A 16803-nucleotide genomic window follows, 5' to 3' on the forward strand; every position below is an offset into this window, starting at 1 on the left:
GCTGTATATTATGCCTTACAGTGAGAGAGATCCTGTTTGTTTGTGTCACTGCTTAGAAACTCAATATTAAGTCATAATACGTGTCAATAATATGCCATATTAGGTCTATGTCCTGAAGTCACAAGGGATAAACATACATCAAACAAACACAAAAACGTATTGGCATCAGTTTAGGTCAAATGATATGCGTCTAAACGAACAGTGTTGGTGAGAAGTGGCCAAGCAACGCGTTCCCACTTCAGGCTATATTAAGATCGCTGAGTCCATACATTTTCAGCACCATGGACAGTTCAATTGTGCACACCTTGCGGATAGTGACAGGTATAAAAGCCCAAAAGAAGCACCCTGTAGTTTATACACCGTATCGAGCCACAGGATGGAGCGAAAACCGGGGTTGCGTGATCGAACAACTCCAGCCGAATATGTTCACTACAAGCCCACCACCACTGCAGCATCGCAGAGCGGTACCCCCATGATGGGGGACTACGATTGGAAAGACAATGTCACCGCTACGTTTCCAACGAAGACAACGAAGACGAACGAGAAAGAGATGCTTCACGGCCTGAACGACCGTTTCGCGAGTTTCATCGAGAAGGTGCGTCACTTGGAGCACCAGAACGAGCTGCTGGAACGAGAGATCGAGGACATCCGACAGAAAGAGCAGACCCCGGCGTCTCTGCAGCAGACCTTCGGACCCGAGCTGGAGGACCTGCGAAAGCTGCTGCGTGACATCACACACCAGAAACACCAGATCGAGGTAGAGCACCAGACCCTGGAGCAGGACCTGATCGACCTGAGGGACAAATACGACACCGAGGTAAGCGTCAGAGCTGACGCCGAGACCAACATCGTCCTCTTGAAAAGGGACATCGACGACGCGTATCGGGCCAAACTTGAGCTCGACAAGAAGTCCCAGGCCATCTCTGAGGAAATCGACGCTTTGAAGAGGAACCACGACTCTGAGGTGTCACAGCTGATCGCACAACTCAACGATGCGCAAGAAGGAGCCTCTGTTAGAGCGAGCGAGTTTGGGTGTCCCGAACTCACTGCCGCACTCCGGGATATCCGGGCACAGCTGGAAGACCACGCCGTGTCCGACCTCCACAAGGCGGAGGAAAGTTATCACATCCAGGTTTCAAAGTTAACCGAGGCGACTGAAATGAAGCGCGAGGCGCTGAAGGCGTCCAAGCTGGAGATCCAGGAATACAGGAAGAGACTGCAGAGCAAGAGTGTCGAGCTGGACTGCGTTAAAGGAACACGAGAAGCTCTGGAAAGGCAACTTCGCGAGATCGAGGAATGCCATAACGAGGAAATCATTCATTATCAGGTAAGGTACATATTCAGGGCATTTATAAACCTAAATGTAAATAGACCTATTATAAGTACCGATGATACGTTTATTGAAATGTGAGTGTCGTTTTTGCTTTATTTTTAATATAAATAAAGAACATGTGTAAATGCTATTCTATATGCTCCTAAAAGCCATATATTTAAATATAGTCCTCAAAATGTGTAAATAACATAAGATTATTATAATAATATAACATTTCCACAACTAATAATTTATAACATATTTATATTGGGGAAGTGTAAATTACAAAGTTTCCATTGTTTCTTCAGGACACTATCAAAGAGCTAGAAAACGAGCTCATCAATATCAAATTTGACATGTCGAGTCACCTGAGAGAATACCACGACCTACTGAATGTGAAAATGGCTCTGGATGTGGAAATACTCTCTTACAGGTAAGACGGAGGCAAATCCTGAACTAAAATATTTTAATCAAAATGCCTAACATTTTAGCTAGGATGAAGACAAATATCACTGTGTGAACGGACGTATCAACTAAGACAATTCATCTTCCTTTTGCATGACAGAAAACTCCTGGAAGGCGAGGAGAGTCGTCTTTCGGCCGTCTCGGACTCCCAGCAGCAACTCCCCGCCCCCTACATCTACAGACAGTCCCCCATCTACACCCTGCCCTGTCTGGGGGAGCAGAGGAAGACCCAGAAGCCCCACTACAAGTTTGTGGAGGAGATCGTCACCGAAACCACCAGGGAAATAGAGATGTCCGAGTTTGAAGAGACTGGCTCGGAAGAAGAGGAGGAAGAGATGAATCGGGGAGATCAAAAAGAGGAAAAATATGTCAAAAGTGAGAGTGGGAGGAAGAGAAAGGATGAAGAAGAAGAGGAGGGTGAGGGTGTGGAAGATAGTCCAAAGGAGGAAGGTGTGCCGGAGCGTCACGATGAGCAGCATCATGGGGTAGAACAGAGTGAAGAGGAGGATGAGGAAGGTGTGGTGAGCTGTGATGAAGAAACACACATTCAAACACAAATACAATTGCCATGTAGTGAACCTAGCGAACAGTCAAGCAGAGCAGAGGAAACCAGCCAACAAGAGAGCAGAGATATAGATGGAGTTATGGATGGAAGTGAGTCAGCAGACAATGTAGAAAAAGAGGCAGAAGAGACCCAAGAGAACGTTGCTTCTTTAAAACCAGAATCTGATACAAAGTCAGAGCTCCTTATTAAGACAGACCTGTTAAAAGACACAGACACCTTAGAAAGTACAGCATTATCGAGGGATGATATCCAACAGATATCTGATATTGTTGTCACAGTGAAAGTAGAACCAGTAAAGAAAGCAGTTTCCTTAAAACCAGAATCGTATACCAGGTCAGAGGTAACAATAGTGGATCAACTGTTAAAAGCCACAGAAACCCTAGAAAAGACAGTAGAAGCAAAGCAAGAAGAAGATTTAATCAGACATCAAGAGGTTTTGGATATTGTTGAGGCAGGGAAGTTAGAACTAGTAGAGAAAGGTGCTTCCTTAAAACCAGAATATGATACTAGGTCAGAAGTCACTATGCAGGGTGAAGTGTTACAAACCACAGAAACCTTTGAACATATAGTATCAGCCAAGGAGGACAATGATTCAATGAGAGAGCCGGTGGTATCTGCTATTGTTGATGAAGTGAAGATTAAGAAGGATGCCCCTTCAGTCCCCGATACCAGCTCAGAGGAGACCAAGCAGGATGAATTGTTAAAAACCCTAGAACATACAGAAGAGAAGGAAGTCAAAGATTCGGTAACAGATCAAGAGTTATCTGAAAGTATTGAAACATTAAAAGTAGAAAATACAGAGAAAGTGGTTTCCTTTAAACCAGAATCTGACACCAGCTCAGAAGTCACTGTGGCGGATCAACTATTAAAAACTACAGAAACCCTAGAGAATACATTTCAAGCAAAGAAAGATAAAGATTTAGTCAGAGATCAAGAGCTTACTGATATTGTTCCCACATTGGAGGTAGAGCCAGTAAGGAAAGTGACTTCACTAAAACCAGAATCAGAGACCTTGTCAGAGGTCGCCATGGAGGGTGAACAGTCACAAATGACAGAAGCCCTAACAAAAAATACAGTAGCAACAAAGGAAGAGAAAGATTCACTGAGAGATGAAGATGTATCTGATATTGTTGAGGCAGTAAAGGTAGAACCAATTGAGAGTGTTGCTTTAATAAAACCACAATCTGATATGAAGTTTGAGGAGGAACAACAGCTAAAACCCACAGAACCCTTAGAAGATACAGTAGGAGTGAACGATTCACAGAGTGACCTTGTGTTATCTGATATCCTTGATCAAGTAAAGGTAGAAATAGTACAGAAAGTTGCTGATGTCGAATCCAATCCTATTACAGAGCACACTATGGAGGTAGAACTATTGCAACCCAAAGTAACCCTAGAGCATATGGCGGAAGACAAGGACGATTCTGAAAGAGAGATGTTAATGATGGACGTTTTCGAGGCAGTGAAGGAAAAACCAGCAGAGAAAGTTCCTTCAATAAGACCAGAATTGGAAACCAGGTCAGTTGTGACCATGGATGAGGGAGATCACAAACCATCTGGACATGTAGATGGGTCTCTCTCTTTGTCAGATTATGCCATCGACGAACACACTTATTTGACAACAGACATTAAGTTGGGTAATTCCTCTGAGATAGCAGTAGACCCAGAGAACCTGTCAAATATCATAGGCCATGTCCATCCAAGCCCATCTAAGAGCAAATTAATGGAAGCTAGCGGCACAGAACCAGCAGCAATAGCAATCAGTGAAACAGACACAGTAAAGCCTATAATTCAGAGTGAAGGGACAGAGAGAACTCTTGGTACAGATCCTCAAAATGTAGAAATTGATAAAAAGTCTGAAGATAATCAAGAAGAAACTAAACTTCTAAAATTAAAAGTTCCATTGGAGAAGACTCTTGTAGCTGCAGATGGCAAAGAATCACAGCAGGAGATACCGAGCAACATTGTGCAAAAAACAGAAACACCACAAGAGCCTGAAGTCCCACTCAAGTCTAGTGGAGAACTGTCTGAAATGCAACCCAGTGGTATTTATGAGGTAAGGGTGGAGGACACTGAAGAGCTCAAAGAATTACAGTTGGATGAGGCAAGCAGCACAATCCATGAAATGGAAACAGAAATATCTCAAAAGCCAGATCTCCCTCTCAAGTCTAGTGGAGATCCTTCTGAAAGCCAAACCAGTGGATCGTCTGAGGTGAAGGTGGACCAACCTGAAGGTGTCAAAAAATCACAGCAGGAGCCAGTAACAAGTAGCACAGTCCAGAAAACAGAAACATCTCGAGAAACTCTCAAGCCTAGTGGGGAACCTTTTGAATACCAACCCATTGGTATCTTTGAGGCAAAGGTGGAGAAAACTGCAGATTTCAAAGCATTACCACAGGAGATATCAAGCAGCGCAGCCCGGAAAACAGAAACAGAAACATCAGATGCGTATGAAGTCCCCGTCAAGTCTGTTGAAGAGCAGTTTGAAATTCAACCCAGTGAGACATCTGATGTAGAGGAAGAGAGAACTGTATACCTCAAAGAATCAGAGCATGAGAAAACCATCAGCCCAGTCCAGAAAACTGAACCTTCTCAAGAACCTCCCAAGTTTAGAGGACAACCCTCTGAAAGCCAACCCATTGGATTTTCTGATATGATGGTGGAGAAAACTGCTGATTTCAAACAATTAGAACAGGAGATAAGAAGCCCAGTTCAGAAAACTGAAACATTGCCAGAGCCTCAAGTCCCCTTTGAGTCTACTGGAGAACCTTCTGAAAGCCAAACCAGTGGGGCATCTGAGGCAGAGAAGACTGTAGATCAAAAGGAATTAGAGCAGGAGAAAACCAACAACCTGCTCAAGAAAACAGAAACTTCTCAAAAACCTCTCAAGATTAGTGCGGAACCTTCTGAAAGTCAACCCATAGTATCACCTGTGGCAGAGGTGGAGAAGACTGAAGATGTGGAAGCATTAAAACAGGAGTTACCAAGAAGCACAGTCCATGAAACAGAAACAGAAATATCTCAAGTACCTGAAGTCCCCCTGAAGTCTGGTGGAGATCCTTCTGAAAGCATAATCCATGATATTTCTGAGGTGGAGAAAACTGCTGATCACAAAGAATTACAACAGGAGATAACAAGCCACCCGGTCCAAAAAACAGAAACACCACAAGAGCCTAAAGACAGCCTCAAGCCTAGTGGAAAATCTTCTGAAAGCCAAACCAGTGGATCGTCTGAGGTAAAGGTGGACCAACCTGAAGGTGTCAAAGAATCACAGCAGGAGCAAGTAACAAGTAGCACAGTCCAGAAAACAGAAACATCTCAAGAAACTCTCAAGCCTAGTGGGGAACCTTTTGAATACCAACCCATTGGTATCTTTGAGGCAAAGGTGGAGAAACCTGCAGATTTCAAAGCATTACCACAGGAGATATCAAGCAGCCCATCCCGGAAAACAGAAACAGAAACATCTCATGCGTCTGAAGTTCCTGTCAAGTCTGTTGAAGAGCAGTTTGAAATTCAACCCCGTGAGACATCTGATGTAGAGGAAGAGAAAACTGTATACCTCAAAGAATCAGGGCATGAGAAAACCATCAGCCCAGTCCAGAAAACTGAATCTTCTCAAGAACCTCCCAAATTTAGAGGAGAACCCTCTGAAAGCCAACCCATTGGATTTTCTGATGTGAAGGTGGAGAAAACTGCTGATCTCAAACAATTAGAACAGGAGATAAGAAGCCCAGTTCAGAAAACTGAAACATTGCAAGAGCATGAGGTCCCCTTAAAGTCTACTGGAGAACCTTCTGAAAGCCAAACCAGTGGGGCATCTGAGGCAGAGAAGACTGTAGATCAAAAGGAATTAGAGCAGGAGAAAAACAACAACCTGCTCAAGAAAACAGAAACTTCTCAAAAACCTCTCAAGATTAGTGCAGAACCTTCTGAAAGTCAACCCATAGTATCACCTGTGGCAAAGGTGGAGAAGACTGAAGATGCCGAAGCATTAAAACAGGAGATACCAAGCAGCACAGTCCATGAAACGGAAACAGAAATATCTGAAGTACCTGACGTCCCCCTGCAGTCTGGTGGAGATCCTTCTGAAAGCCTAATCCATGATATTTCTGAGGTGGAGAAAACTGCTGATCACAAAGAATTACAACAGGAGATAACAAGCCACCTTGTACAAAAAACAGAAACACCACAAGAGCCTAAAGACAGCCTCAAGCCTAGTGGAAAATCTTCTGAAAGCCAAACCAGTGGATCGTCTGAGGTAAAGGTGGACCAACCTGAAGGTGTCAAAGAATCACAGCAGGAGCAAGTAACAAGTAGCACAGTCCAGAAAACAGAAACATCTCAAGAAACTCTCAAGCCTAGTGGGGAACCTGCTGAATACCAACCCATTGGTATCTCTGAGGCAAAGGTGGAGAAAACTGCAGATTTCAAAGCATTACCACAGGAGATATCAAGCAGCCCAGCCCGGAAAACAGAAACAGAAACATCTCATGCGTCTGAAGTTCCTGTCAAGTCTGTTGAAGAGCAGTTTGAAATTCAACCCCGTGAGACATCTGATGTAGAGGAAGAGAAAACTGTATACCTCAAAGAATCAGGGCATGAGAAAACCATCAGCCCAGTCCAGAAAACTGAATCTTCTCAAGAACCTCCCAAATTTAGAGGAGAACCCTCTGAAAGCCAACCCATTGGATTTTCTGATGTGAAGGTGGAGAAAACTGCTGATCTCAAACAATTAGAACAGGAGATAAGAAGCCCAGTTCAGAAAACTGAAACATTGCAAGAGCATGAGGTCCCCTTAAAGTCTACTGGAGAACCTTCTGAAAGCCAAACCAGTGGGGCATCTGAGGCAGAGAAGACTGTAGATCAAAAGGAATTAGAGCAGGAGAAAAACAACAACCTGCTCAAGAAAACAGAAACTTCTCAAAAACCTCTCAAGATTAGTGCAGAACCTTCTGAAAGTCAACCCATAGTATCACCTGTGGCAAAGGTGGAGAAGACTGAAGATGCCGAAGCATTAAAACAGGAGATACCAAGCAGCACAGTCCATGAAACGGAAACAGAAATATCTGAAGTACCTGACGTCCCCCTGCAGTCTGGTGGAGATCCTTCTGAAAGCCTAATCCATGATATTTCTGAGGTGGAGAAAACTGCTGATCACAAAGAATTACAACAGGAGATAACAAGCCACCTTGTACAAAAAACAGAAACACCACAAGAGCCTAAAGACAGCCTCAAGCCTAGTGGAAAATCTTCTGAAAGCCAAACCAGTGGATCGTCTGAGGTAAAGGTGGACCAACCTGAAGGTGTCAAAGAATCACAGCAGGAGCAAGTAACAAGTAGCACAGTCCAGAAAACAGAAACATCTCAAGAAACTCTCAAGCCTAGTGGGGAACCTGCTGAATACCAACCCATTGGTATCTCTGAGGCAAAGGTGGAGAAAACTGCAGATTTCAAAGCATTACCACAGGAGATATCAAGCAGCCCAGCCCGGAAAACAGAAACAGAAACATCTCATGCGTCTGAAGTTCCTGTCAAGTCTGTTGAAGAGCAGTTTGAAATTCAACCCCGTGAGACATCTGATGTAGAGGAAGAGAAAACTGTATACCTCAAAGAATCAGGGCATGAGAAAACCATCAGCCCAGTCCAGAAAACTGAATCTTCTCAAGAACCTCCCAAATTTAGAGGAGAACCCTCTGAAAGCCAACCCATTGGATTTTCTGATGTGAAGGTGGAGAAAACTGCTGATCTCAAACAATTAGAACAGGAGATAAGAAGCCCAGTTCAGAAAACTGAAACATTGCAAGAGCATGAGGTCCCCTTAAAGTCTACTGGAGAACCTTCTGAAAGCCAAACCAGTGGGGCATCTGAGGCAGAGAAGACTGTAGATCAAAAGGAATTAGAGCAGGAGAAAAACAACAACCTGCTCAAGAAAACAGAAACTTCTCAAAAACCTCTCAAGATTAGTGCAGAACCTTCTGAAAGTCAACCCATAGTATCACCTGTGGCAAAGGTGAAGAAGACTGAAGATGCCGAAGCATTAAAACAGGAGATACCAAGCAGCACAGTCCATGAAACGGAAACAGAAATATCTGAAGTGCCTAAAGACCCCCTGCAGTCTGGTGGAGATCTTTCTGTAAGCCTAATCCATGATATTTCTGAGGTGGAGAAAACTGCTGATCACAAAGAATTACAACAGGAGATAACAAGCCACCCTGTACAAAAAACAGAAACACCACAAGAGCCTAAAGACAGCCTCAAGCCTAGTGGAAAATCTTCTGAAAGCCAAACCAGTGGATCGTCGGAGGTAAAGGTGGACCAACCTGAAGGTGTCAAAGAATCACAGCAGGAGCAAGTAACAAGTAGCACAGTCCAGAAAACAGAAACATCTCAAGAAACTCTCAAGCCTAGTGGGGAACCTTTTGAATACCAACCCATTGGTATCTTTGAGGCAAAGGTGGAGAAACCTGCAGATTTCAAAGCATTACCACAGGAGATATCAAGCAGCCCATCCCGGAAAACAGAAACAGAAACATCTCATGCGTCTGAAGTTCCTGTCAAGTCTGTTGAAGAGCAGTTTGAAATTCAACCCCGTGAGACATCTGATGTAGAGGAAGAGAAAACTGTATACCTCAAAGAATCAGGGCATGAGAAAACCATCAGCCCAGTCCAGAAAACTGAATCTTCTCAAGAACCTCCCAAATTTAGAGGAGAACCCTCTGAAAGCCAACCCATTGGATTTTCTGATGTGAAGGTGGAGAAAACTGCTGATCTCAAACAATTAGAACAGGAGATAAGAAGCCCAGTTCAGAAAACTGAAACATTGCAAGAGCATGAGGTCCCCTTAAAGTCTACTGGAGAACCTTCTGAAAGCCAAACCAGTGTGGCATCTGAGGCAGAGAAGACTGTAGATCAAAAGGAATTAGAGCAGGAGAAAAACAACAACCTGCTCAAGAAAACAGAAACTTCTCAAAAACCTCTCAAGATTAGTGCAGAACCTTCTGAAAGTCAACCCATAGTATCACCTGTGGCAAAGGTGGAGAAGACTGAAGATGCCGAAGCATTAAAACAGGAGATACCAAGCAGCACAGTCCATGAAACGGAAACAGAAATATCTGAAGTACCTGACGTCCCCCTGCAGTCTGGTGGAGATCCTTCTGAAAGCATAATCCATGATATTTCTGAGGTGGAGAAAACTGCTGATCACAAAGAATTACAACAGGAGATAACAAGCCACCTTGTACAAAAAACAGAAACACCACAAGAGCCTAAAGACAGCCTCAAGCCTAGTGGAAAATCTTCTGAAAGCCAAACCAGTGGATCGTCTGAGGTAAAGGTGGACCAACCTGAAGGTGTCAAAGAATCACAGCAGGAGCAAGTAACAAGTAGCACAGTCCAGAAAACAGAAACATCTCAAGAAACTCTCAAGCCTAGTGGGGAACCTGCTGAATACCAACCCATTGGTATCTCTGAGGCAAAGGTGGAGAAAACTGCAGATTTCAAAGCATTACCACAGGAGATATCAAGCAGCCCAGCCCGGAAAACAGAAACAGAAACATCTCATGCGTCTGAAGTTCCTGTCAAGTCTGTTGAAGAGCAGTTTGAAATTCAACCCCGTGAGACATCTGATGTAGAGGAAGAGAAAACTGTATACCTCAAAGAATCAGGGCATGAGAAAACCATCAGCCCAGTCCAGAAAACTGAATCTTCTCAAGAACCTCCCAAATTTAGAGGAGAACCCTCTGAAAGCCAACCCATTGGATTTTCTGATGTGAAGGTGGAGAAAACTGCTGATCTCAAACAATTAGAACAGGAGATAAGAAGCCCAGTTCAGAAAACTGAAACATTGCAAGAGCATGAGGTCCCCTTAAAGTCTACTGGAGAACCTTCTGAAAGCCAAACCAGTGGGGCATCTGAGGCAGAGAAGACTGTAGATCAAAAGGAATTAGAGCAGGAGAAAAACAACAACCTGCTCAAGAAAACAGAAACTTCTCAAAAACCTCTCAAGATTAGTGCAGAACCTTCTGAAAGTCAACCCATAGTATCACCTGTGGCAAAGGTGAAGAAGACTGAAGATGCCGAAGCATTAAAACAGGAGATACCAAGCAGCACAGTCCATGAAACGGAAACAGAAATATCTGAAGTGCCTAAAGACCCCCTGCAGTCTGGTGGAGATCTTTCTGTAAGCCTAATCCATGATATTTCTGAGGTGGAGAAAACTGCTGATCACAAAGAATTACAACAGGAGATAACAAGCCACCTTGTACAAAAAACAGAAACACCACAAGAGCCTAAAGACAGCCTCAAGCCTAGTGGAAAATCTTCTGAAAGCCAAACCAGTGGATCGTCTGAGGTAAAGGTGGACCAACCTGAAGGTGTCAAAGAATCACAGCAGGAGCAAGTAACAAGTAGCACAGTCCAGAAAACAGAAACATCTCAAGAAACTCTCAAGCCTAGTGGGGAACCTGCTGAATACCAACCCATTGGTATCTCTGAGGCAAAGGTGGAGAAAACTGCAGATTTCAAAGCATTACCACAGGAGATATCAAGCAGCCCAGCCCGGAAAACAGAAACAGAAACATCTCATGCGTCTGAAGTTCCTGTCAAGTCTGTTGAAGAGCAGTTTGAAATTCAACCCCGTGAGACATCTGATGTAGAGGAAGAGAAAACTGTATACCTCAAAGAATCAGGGCATGAGAAAACCATCAGCCCAGTCCAGAAAACTGAATCTTCTCAAGAACCTCCCAAATTTAGAGGAGAACCCTCTGAAAGCCAACCCATTGGATTTTCTGATGTGAAGGTGGAGAAAACTGCTGATCTCAAACAATTAGAACAGGAGATAAGAAGCCCAGTTCAGAAAACTGAAACATTGCAAGAGCATGAGGTCCCCTTAAAGTCTACTGGAGAACCTTCTGAAAGCCAAACCAGTGGGGCATCTGAGGCAGAGAAGACTGTAGATCAAAAGGAATTAGAGCAGGAGAAAAACAACAACCTGCTCAAGAAAACAGAAACTTCTCAAAAACCTCTCAAGATTAGTGCAGAACCTTCTGAATGTCAACCCATAGTATCACCTGTGGCAAAGGTGAAGAAGACTGAAGATGCCGAAGCATTAAAACAGGAGATACCAAGCAGCACAGTCCATGAAACGGAAACAGAAATATCTGAAGTGCCTAAAGACCCCCTGCAGTCTGGTGGAGATCTTTCTGTAAGCCTAATCCATGATATTTCTGAGGTGGAGAAAACTGCTGATCACAAAGAATTACAACAGGAGATAACAAGCCACCCTGTACAAAAAACAGAAACACCACAAGAGCCTAAAGACAGCCTCAAGCCTAGTGGAAAATCTTCTGAAAGCCAAACCAGTGGATCGTCTGAGGTAAAGGTGGACCAACCTGAAGGTGTCAAAGAATCACAGCAGGAGCAAGTAACAAGTAGCACAGTCCAGAAAACAGAAACATCTCAAGAAACTCTCAAGCCTAGTGGGGAACCTTTTGAATACCAACCCATTGGTATCTTTGAGGCAAAGGTGGAGAAACCTGCAGATTTCAAAGCATTACCACAGGTGATATCAAGCAGCCCATCCCTGAAAACAGAAACAGAAACATCTCATGCGTCTGAAGTTCCTGTCAAGTCTGTTGAAGAGCAGTTTGAAATTCAACCCCGTGAGACATCTGATGTAGAGGAAGAGAAAACTGTATACCTCAAAGAATCAGGGCATGAGAAAACCATCAGCCCAGTCCAGAAAACTGAATCTTCTCAAGAACCTCCCAAATTTAGAGGAGAACCCTCTGAAAGCCAACCCATTGGATTTTCTGATGTGAAGGTGGAGAAAACTGCTGATCTCAAACAATTAGAACAGGAGATAAGAAGCCCAGTTCAGAAAACTGAAACATTGCAAGAGCATGAGGTCCCCTTAAAGTCTACTGGAGAACCTTCTGAAAGCCAAACCAGTGGGGCATCTGAGGCAGAGAAGACTGTAGATCAAAAGGAATTAGAGCAGGAGAAAAACAACAACCTGCTCAAGAAAACAGAAACTTCTCAAAAACCTCTCAAGATTAGTGCAGAACCTTCTGAATGTCAACCCATAGTATCACCTGTGGCAAAGGTGAAGAAGACTGAAGATGCCGAAGCATTAAAACAGGAGATACCAAGCAGCACAGTCCATGAAACGGAAACAGAAATATCTGAAGTGCCTAAAGACCCCCTGCAGTCTGGTGGAGATCTTTCTGTAAGCCTAATCCATGATATTTCTGAGGTGGAGAAAACTGCTGATCACAAAGAATTACAACAGGAGATAACAAGCCACCCTGTACAAAAAACAGAAACACCACAAGAGCCTAAAGACAGCCTCAAGCCTAGTGGAAAATCTTCTGAAAGCCAAACCAGTGGATCGTCTGAGGTAAAGGTGGACCAACCTGAAGGTGTCAAAGAATCACAGCAGGAGCAAGTAACAAGTAGCACAGTCCAGAAAACAGAAACATCTCAAGGAACTCTCAAGCCTAGTGGGGAACCTTTTGAATACCAACCCATTGGTATCTTTGAGGCAAAGGTGGAGAAACCTGCAGATTTCAAAGCATTACCACAGGTGATATCAAGCAGCCCATCCCTGAAAACAGAAACAGAAACATCTCATGCGTCTGAAGTTCCTGTCAAGTCTGTTGAAGAGCAGTTTGAAATTCAACCCCGTGAGACATCTGATGTAGAGGAAGAGAAAACTGTATACCTCAAAGAATCAGGGCATGAGAAAACCATCAGCCCAGTCCAGAAAACTGAATCTTCTCAAGAACCTCCCAAATTTAGAGGAGAACCCTCTGAAAGCCAACCCATTGGATTTTCTGATGTGAAGGTGGAGAAAACTGCTGATCTCAAACAATTAGAACAGGAGATAAGAAGCCCAGTTCAGAAAACTGAAACATTGCAAGAGCATGAGGTCCCCTTAAAGTCTACTGGAGAAGCTTCTGAAAGCCAAACCAGTGGGGCATCTGAGGCAGAGAAGACTGTAGATCAAAAGGAATTAGAGCAGGAGAAAAACAACAACCTGCTCAAGAAAACAGAAACTTCTCAAAAACCTCCCAAGATTAGTGCAGAACCTTCTGAAAGTCAACCCATAGTATCACCTGTGGCAAAGGTGGAGAAGACTGAAGATGCCGAAGCATTAAAACAGGAGATACCAAGCAGCACAGTCCATGAAACGGAAACAGAAATATCTGAAGTACCTGACGTCCCCCTGCAGTCTGGTGGAGATCCTTCTGAAAGCCTAATCCATGATATTTCTGAGGTGGAGAAAACTGCTGATCACAAAGAATTACAACAGGAGATAACAAGCCACCTTGTACAAAAAACAGAAACACCACAAGAGCCTAAAGACAGCCTCAAGCCTAGTGGAAAATCTTCTGAAAGCCAAACCAGTGGATCGTCTGAGGTAAAGGTGGACCAACCTGAAGGTGTCAAAGAATCACAGCAGGAGCAAGTAACAAGTAGCACAGTCCAGAAAACAGAAACATCTCAAGAAACTCTCAAGCCTAGTGGGGAACCTGCTGAATACCAACCCATTGGTATCTCTGAGGCAAAGGTGGAGAAAACTGCAGATTTCAAAGCATTACCACAGGAGATATCAAGCAGCCCAGCCCGGAAAACAGAAACAGAAACATCTCATGCGTCTGAAGTTCCTGTCAAGTCTATTGAAGAGCAGTTTGAAATTCAACCCCGTGAGACATCTGATGTAGAGGAAGAGAAAACTGTATACCTCAAAGAATCAGAGCATGAGAAAACCATCAGCCCAGTGCAGAAAACTGAACCTTCTCAAGAACCTCCCAAGTTCAGAGGAGAACCCTCTGAAAGCAAACCCATTGGATTTTCTGATGTGAAGGTGGAGAAAACTGCTGATCTCAAACAATTAGAACAGGAGATAAGAAGCCCAGTTCAGAAAACTGAAACATTGCAAGAGCCTGAAGTCCCCTTTAAGTCTACTGGAGAACCTTCTGAAAGCCAAACCAGTGGGGCATCTGAGGCAGAGAAGACTGTAGATCAAAAGGAATTAGAGCAGGAGAAAACCAACAACCTGCTCAAGAAAACAGAAACTTCTCAAAAACCTCTCAAGATTAGTGCAGAACCTTCTGAAAGTCAACCCATAGTATCACCTGTGGCAAAGGTGGAGAAGACTGAAGATGTCGAAGCATTAAAACAGGAGATACCAAGCAGCACAGTCCATGAACCGAAAACTGAAATATCTCAAGTACCTGACGTCCCCCTGCAGTCTGGTGGAGATCCTTCTGAAAGCCTAATCCATGATATTTCAGAGGTGGAGAAAACTGCAGATCACAAAGAATTACAACAGGCGATAACAAGCCACCCTGTCCAAAAAACAGAAACACCACAAGAGCCTAAAGACAGCCTCAAGCCTAGTGGAAAATCTTCTGGAATCCAAACCACCGGATCGTCTGAGGTGCAGGTGGACCAACCTGAAGGTGTCAAAGAATCACAGCAGGAGCAAGTATCAAGTAGCACAGTCCAGAAAACAGAAACATCTCAAGAACCTCTCAAGGCTAGTAGACAACCTTTTGAATACCAACCTATTGGCATCTTTGAGGCAAAGGTGGAGAAAACTGCAGATGTCAAAGTATTACAACAGGAGATATCAAGCAGCCCAGTCTGGAAAACGGAAACAGAAACTTCTCATGCCCCTGAAGTCCCAGTCAAGTGTGTTGAAGAGCTATCAGAAATTCAACCCAGTGAGACATCAGATATAGAGGTTGAGAAAACAGTATACCTCAAAGAATCAGGGCAGGAGATAACAAGCAGCCCAGTTCAGAAAACTGAAACTTCTCAAGAACCTCCCAAGTCTGGTGGAGAAGCCTCTAAAAGCCAACCCATTGGTTTTTCTGATGTGAAGGAGGGGAAAACTGCTGATCTCAAAGAATTAGAGCAGGAGATAAGAAGCCCGGTTCAGAAAACTGAAACTTTTCAAGAGCCTGAAGTCCCATTAAAATCTAGTGGAGAACCTTCTGAAAGCCAAACCACTGGGGCGTCTGAGGCAGAGAACCCTGTAGATCTCAAAGAATCAGAGCAAGAGAAAAGAAGCACCACGCTAAAAAAAACTGAAACTGAAAACTCTGAGGCAAAGGTGGAGAAGACTGAAGATGTCAAAGCATTACAACAGGAGATACCAAGCAGCACAATCTGCAAGTCAGAAACCTCTCAAAAGCCTGTTGCACCAATCTTTTCTAGTGGATCAGCTACTGAAAGCCAAACCAGTGGTTGGTCTGAGGTGAAGGTGGAGAAAACAGAAGATGTCAAAGAATCACAGCAGGGTCTAACAAGTAGCTCAATCCCAAAAACCGAAATTTACCAAGGGCTGCCAAAATCTAGTGAAGAAACAAGCAACACAATCCAGAAAACAGAAACATCTCCAAGCTCACTAGACCTCAAGTCTAGTGAAGAGCCTTCTAAATGCCGGACCACTGAATCGTCTCAGGTCGAGAAGACCAAACCCTCAGGCCATGATCAAGATATTTCAACCTCCAGTTTGAATGGTGGTGATTATGGGAAGGTTGAAGATGAGAAAACTAAACCAATAGACGTCGTTGAGGCAAAAGACCAGTTGTGACCAAAGACAAGATGAGAATTAAACATCATGACCATGTCATCGGTAAACAAGACATGGTCAAATGCTTACAATGTTTTGCAATAGCCCTTTGGAAACCTGATGATATACATCAACACTGTGAAAATATTAATGTTTAAACAGCATGATGTTAATCTATTAATCAAATGCTGGATGTAGGCTGCTTTACATCAGAACTGAAGCAAATTATACATTGTCTGAAATAAATACCAATAAAACTAATTCAAAATGACATGGTGTTTTCCATTCAAGGTTTTATAGGTTTTTCCAATTACTTAACACCAATGTGAGCCTTTTAAAAAATAACATTCATTTTGAATGACATGCTGCCAACCGATGCCTAACAATCTCCCTAATTACATAACGTTTAATTATTTGGTTTGAATATGGATGTCAAACAAAATAGGACAGATGCAGTCAAAGGTATGTGTTTTCATACTGCAACTGCTAAACACAGCCTTGTGAGACCATGCAGATATTAAAGTTAATATATTTCATAAACAATGTGAACTTGCAAGACCAGAGGGGTAATCCATCAACCTAGCTAAATGCAAAACCGGGCTTATTTGCTGAACCTCGCTACTTTCAGTTTGGAGTTCCGTTCCATTTACTTGACTTGGGATCTCCGCTAAGTAACCATGGCCATTTATCCGACCAAACTAACCTGGTCGGTGGCAGGCTAACTGTCAGGCTTACTTGTGTTTCAGATTAGTCCATCTGTCGGAAACAAGTGTACCATCAGAAGATTCCGCCAAGCCTAGTCCTCACAATTTTGTCAAGTGAAAGACTGAAATTGGTCAAATTTACATATGTGAAGTACAAATAGCCTATATTTTCACT

The 16803-nt window shown here is 43.4% G+C and overlaps 1 protein-coding gene across 1 annotated transcript; it reads left to right on the plus strand.

The window, feature by feature from the left end:
* The first annotated feature begins 262 nt into the window (after positions 1-262).
* On the plus strand, positions 263-16195 carry LOC132473651 (titin-like). The gene is made up of 4 exons (XM_060073860.1): positions 263-1327; positions 1621-1745; positions 1878-10521; positions 12445-16195. Exons 1-4 carry the CDS (start codon positions 377-379, stop codon positions 15943-15945), a joined length of 13221 nt encoding a protein of 4406 aa, XP_059929843.1. The 5' UTR covers positions 263-376; the 3' UTR covers positions 15946-16195.
* The last annotated feature ends 608 nt before the right edge of the window (positions 16196-16803 follow it).

The sequence above is a fragment of the Gadus macrocephalus genome, chromosome 15 (assembly GCF_031168955.1).
Source record: "Gadus macrocephalus chromosome 15, ASM3116895v1".
Classification (NCBI taxonomy): domain Eukaryota; kingdom Metazoa; phylum Chordata; class Actinopteri; order Gadiformes; family Gadidae; genus Gadus; species Gadus macrocephalus.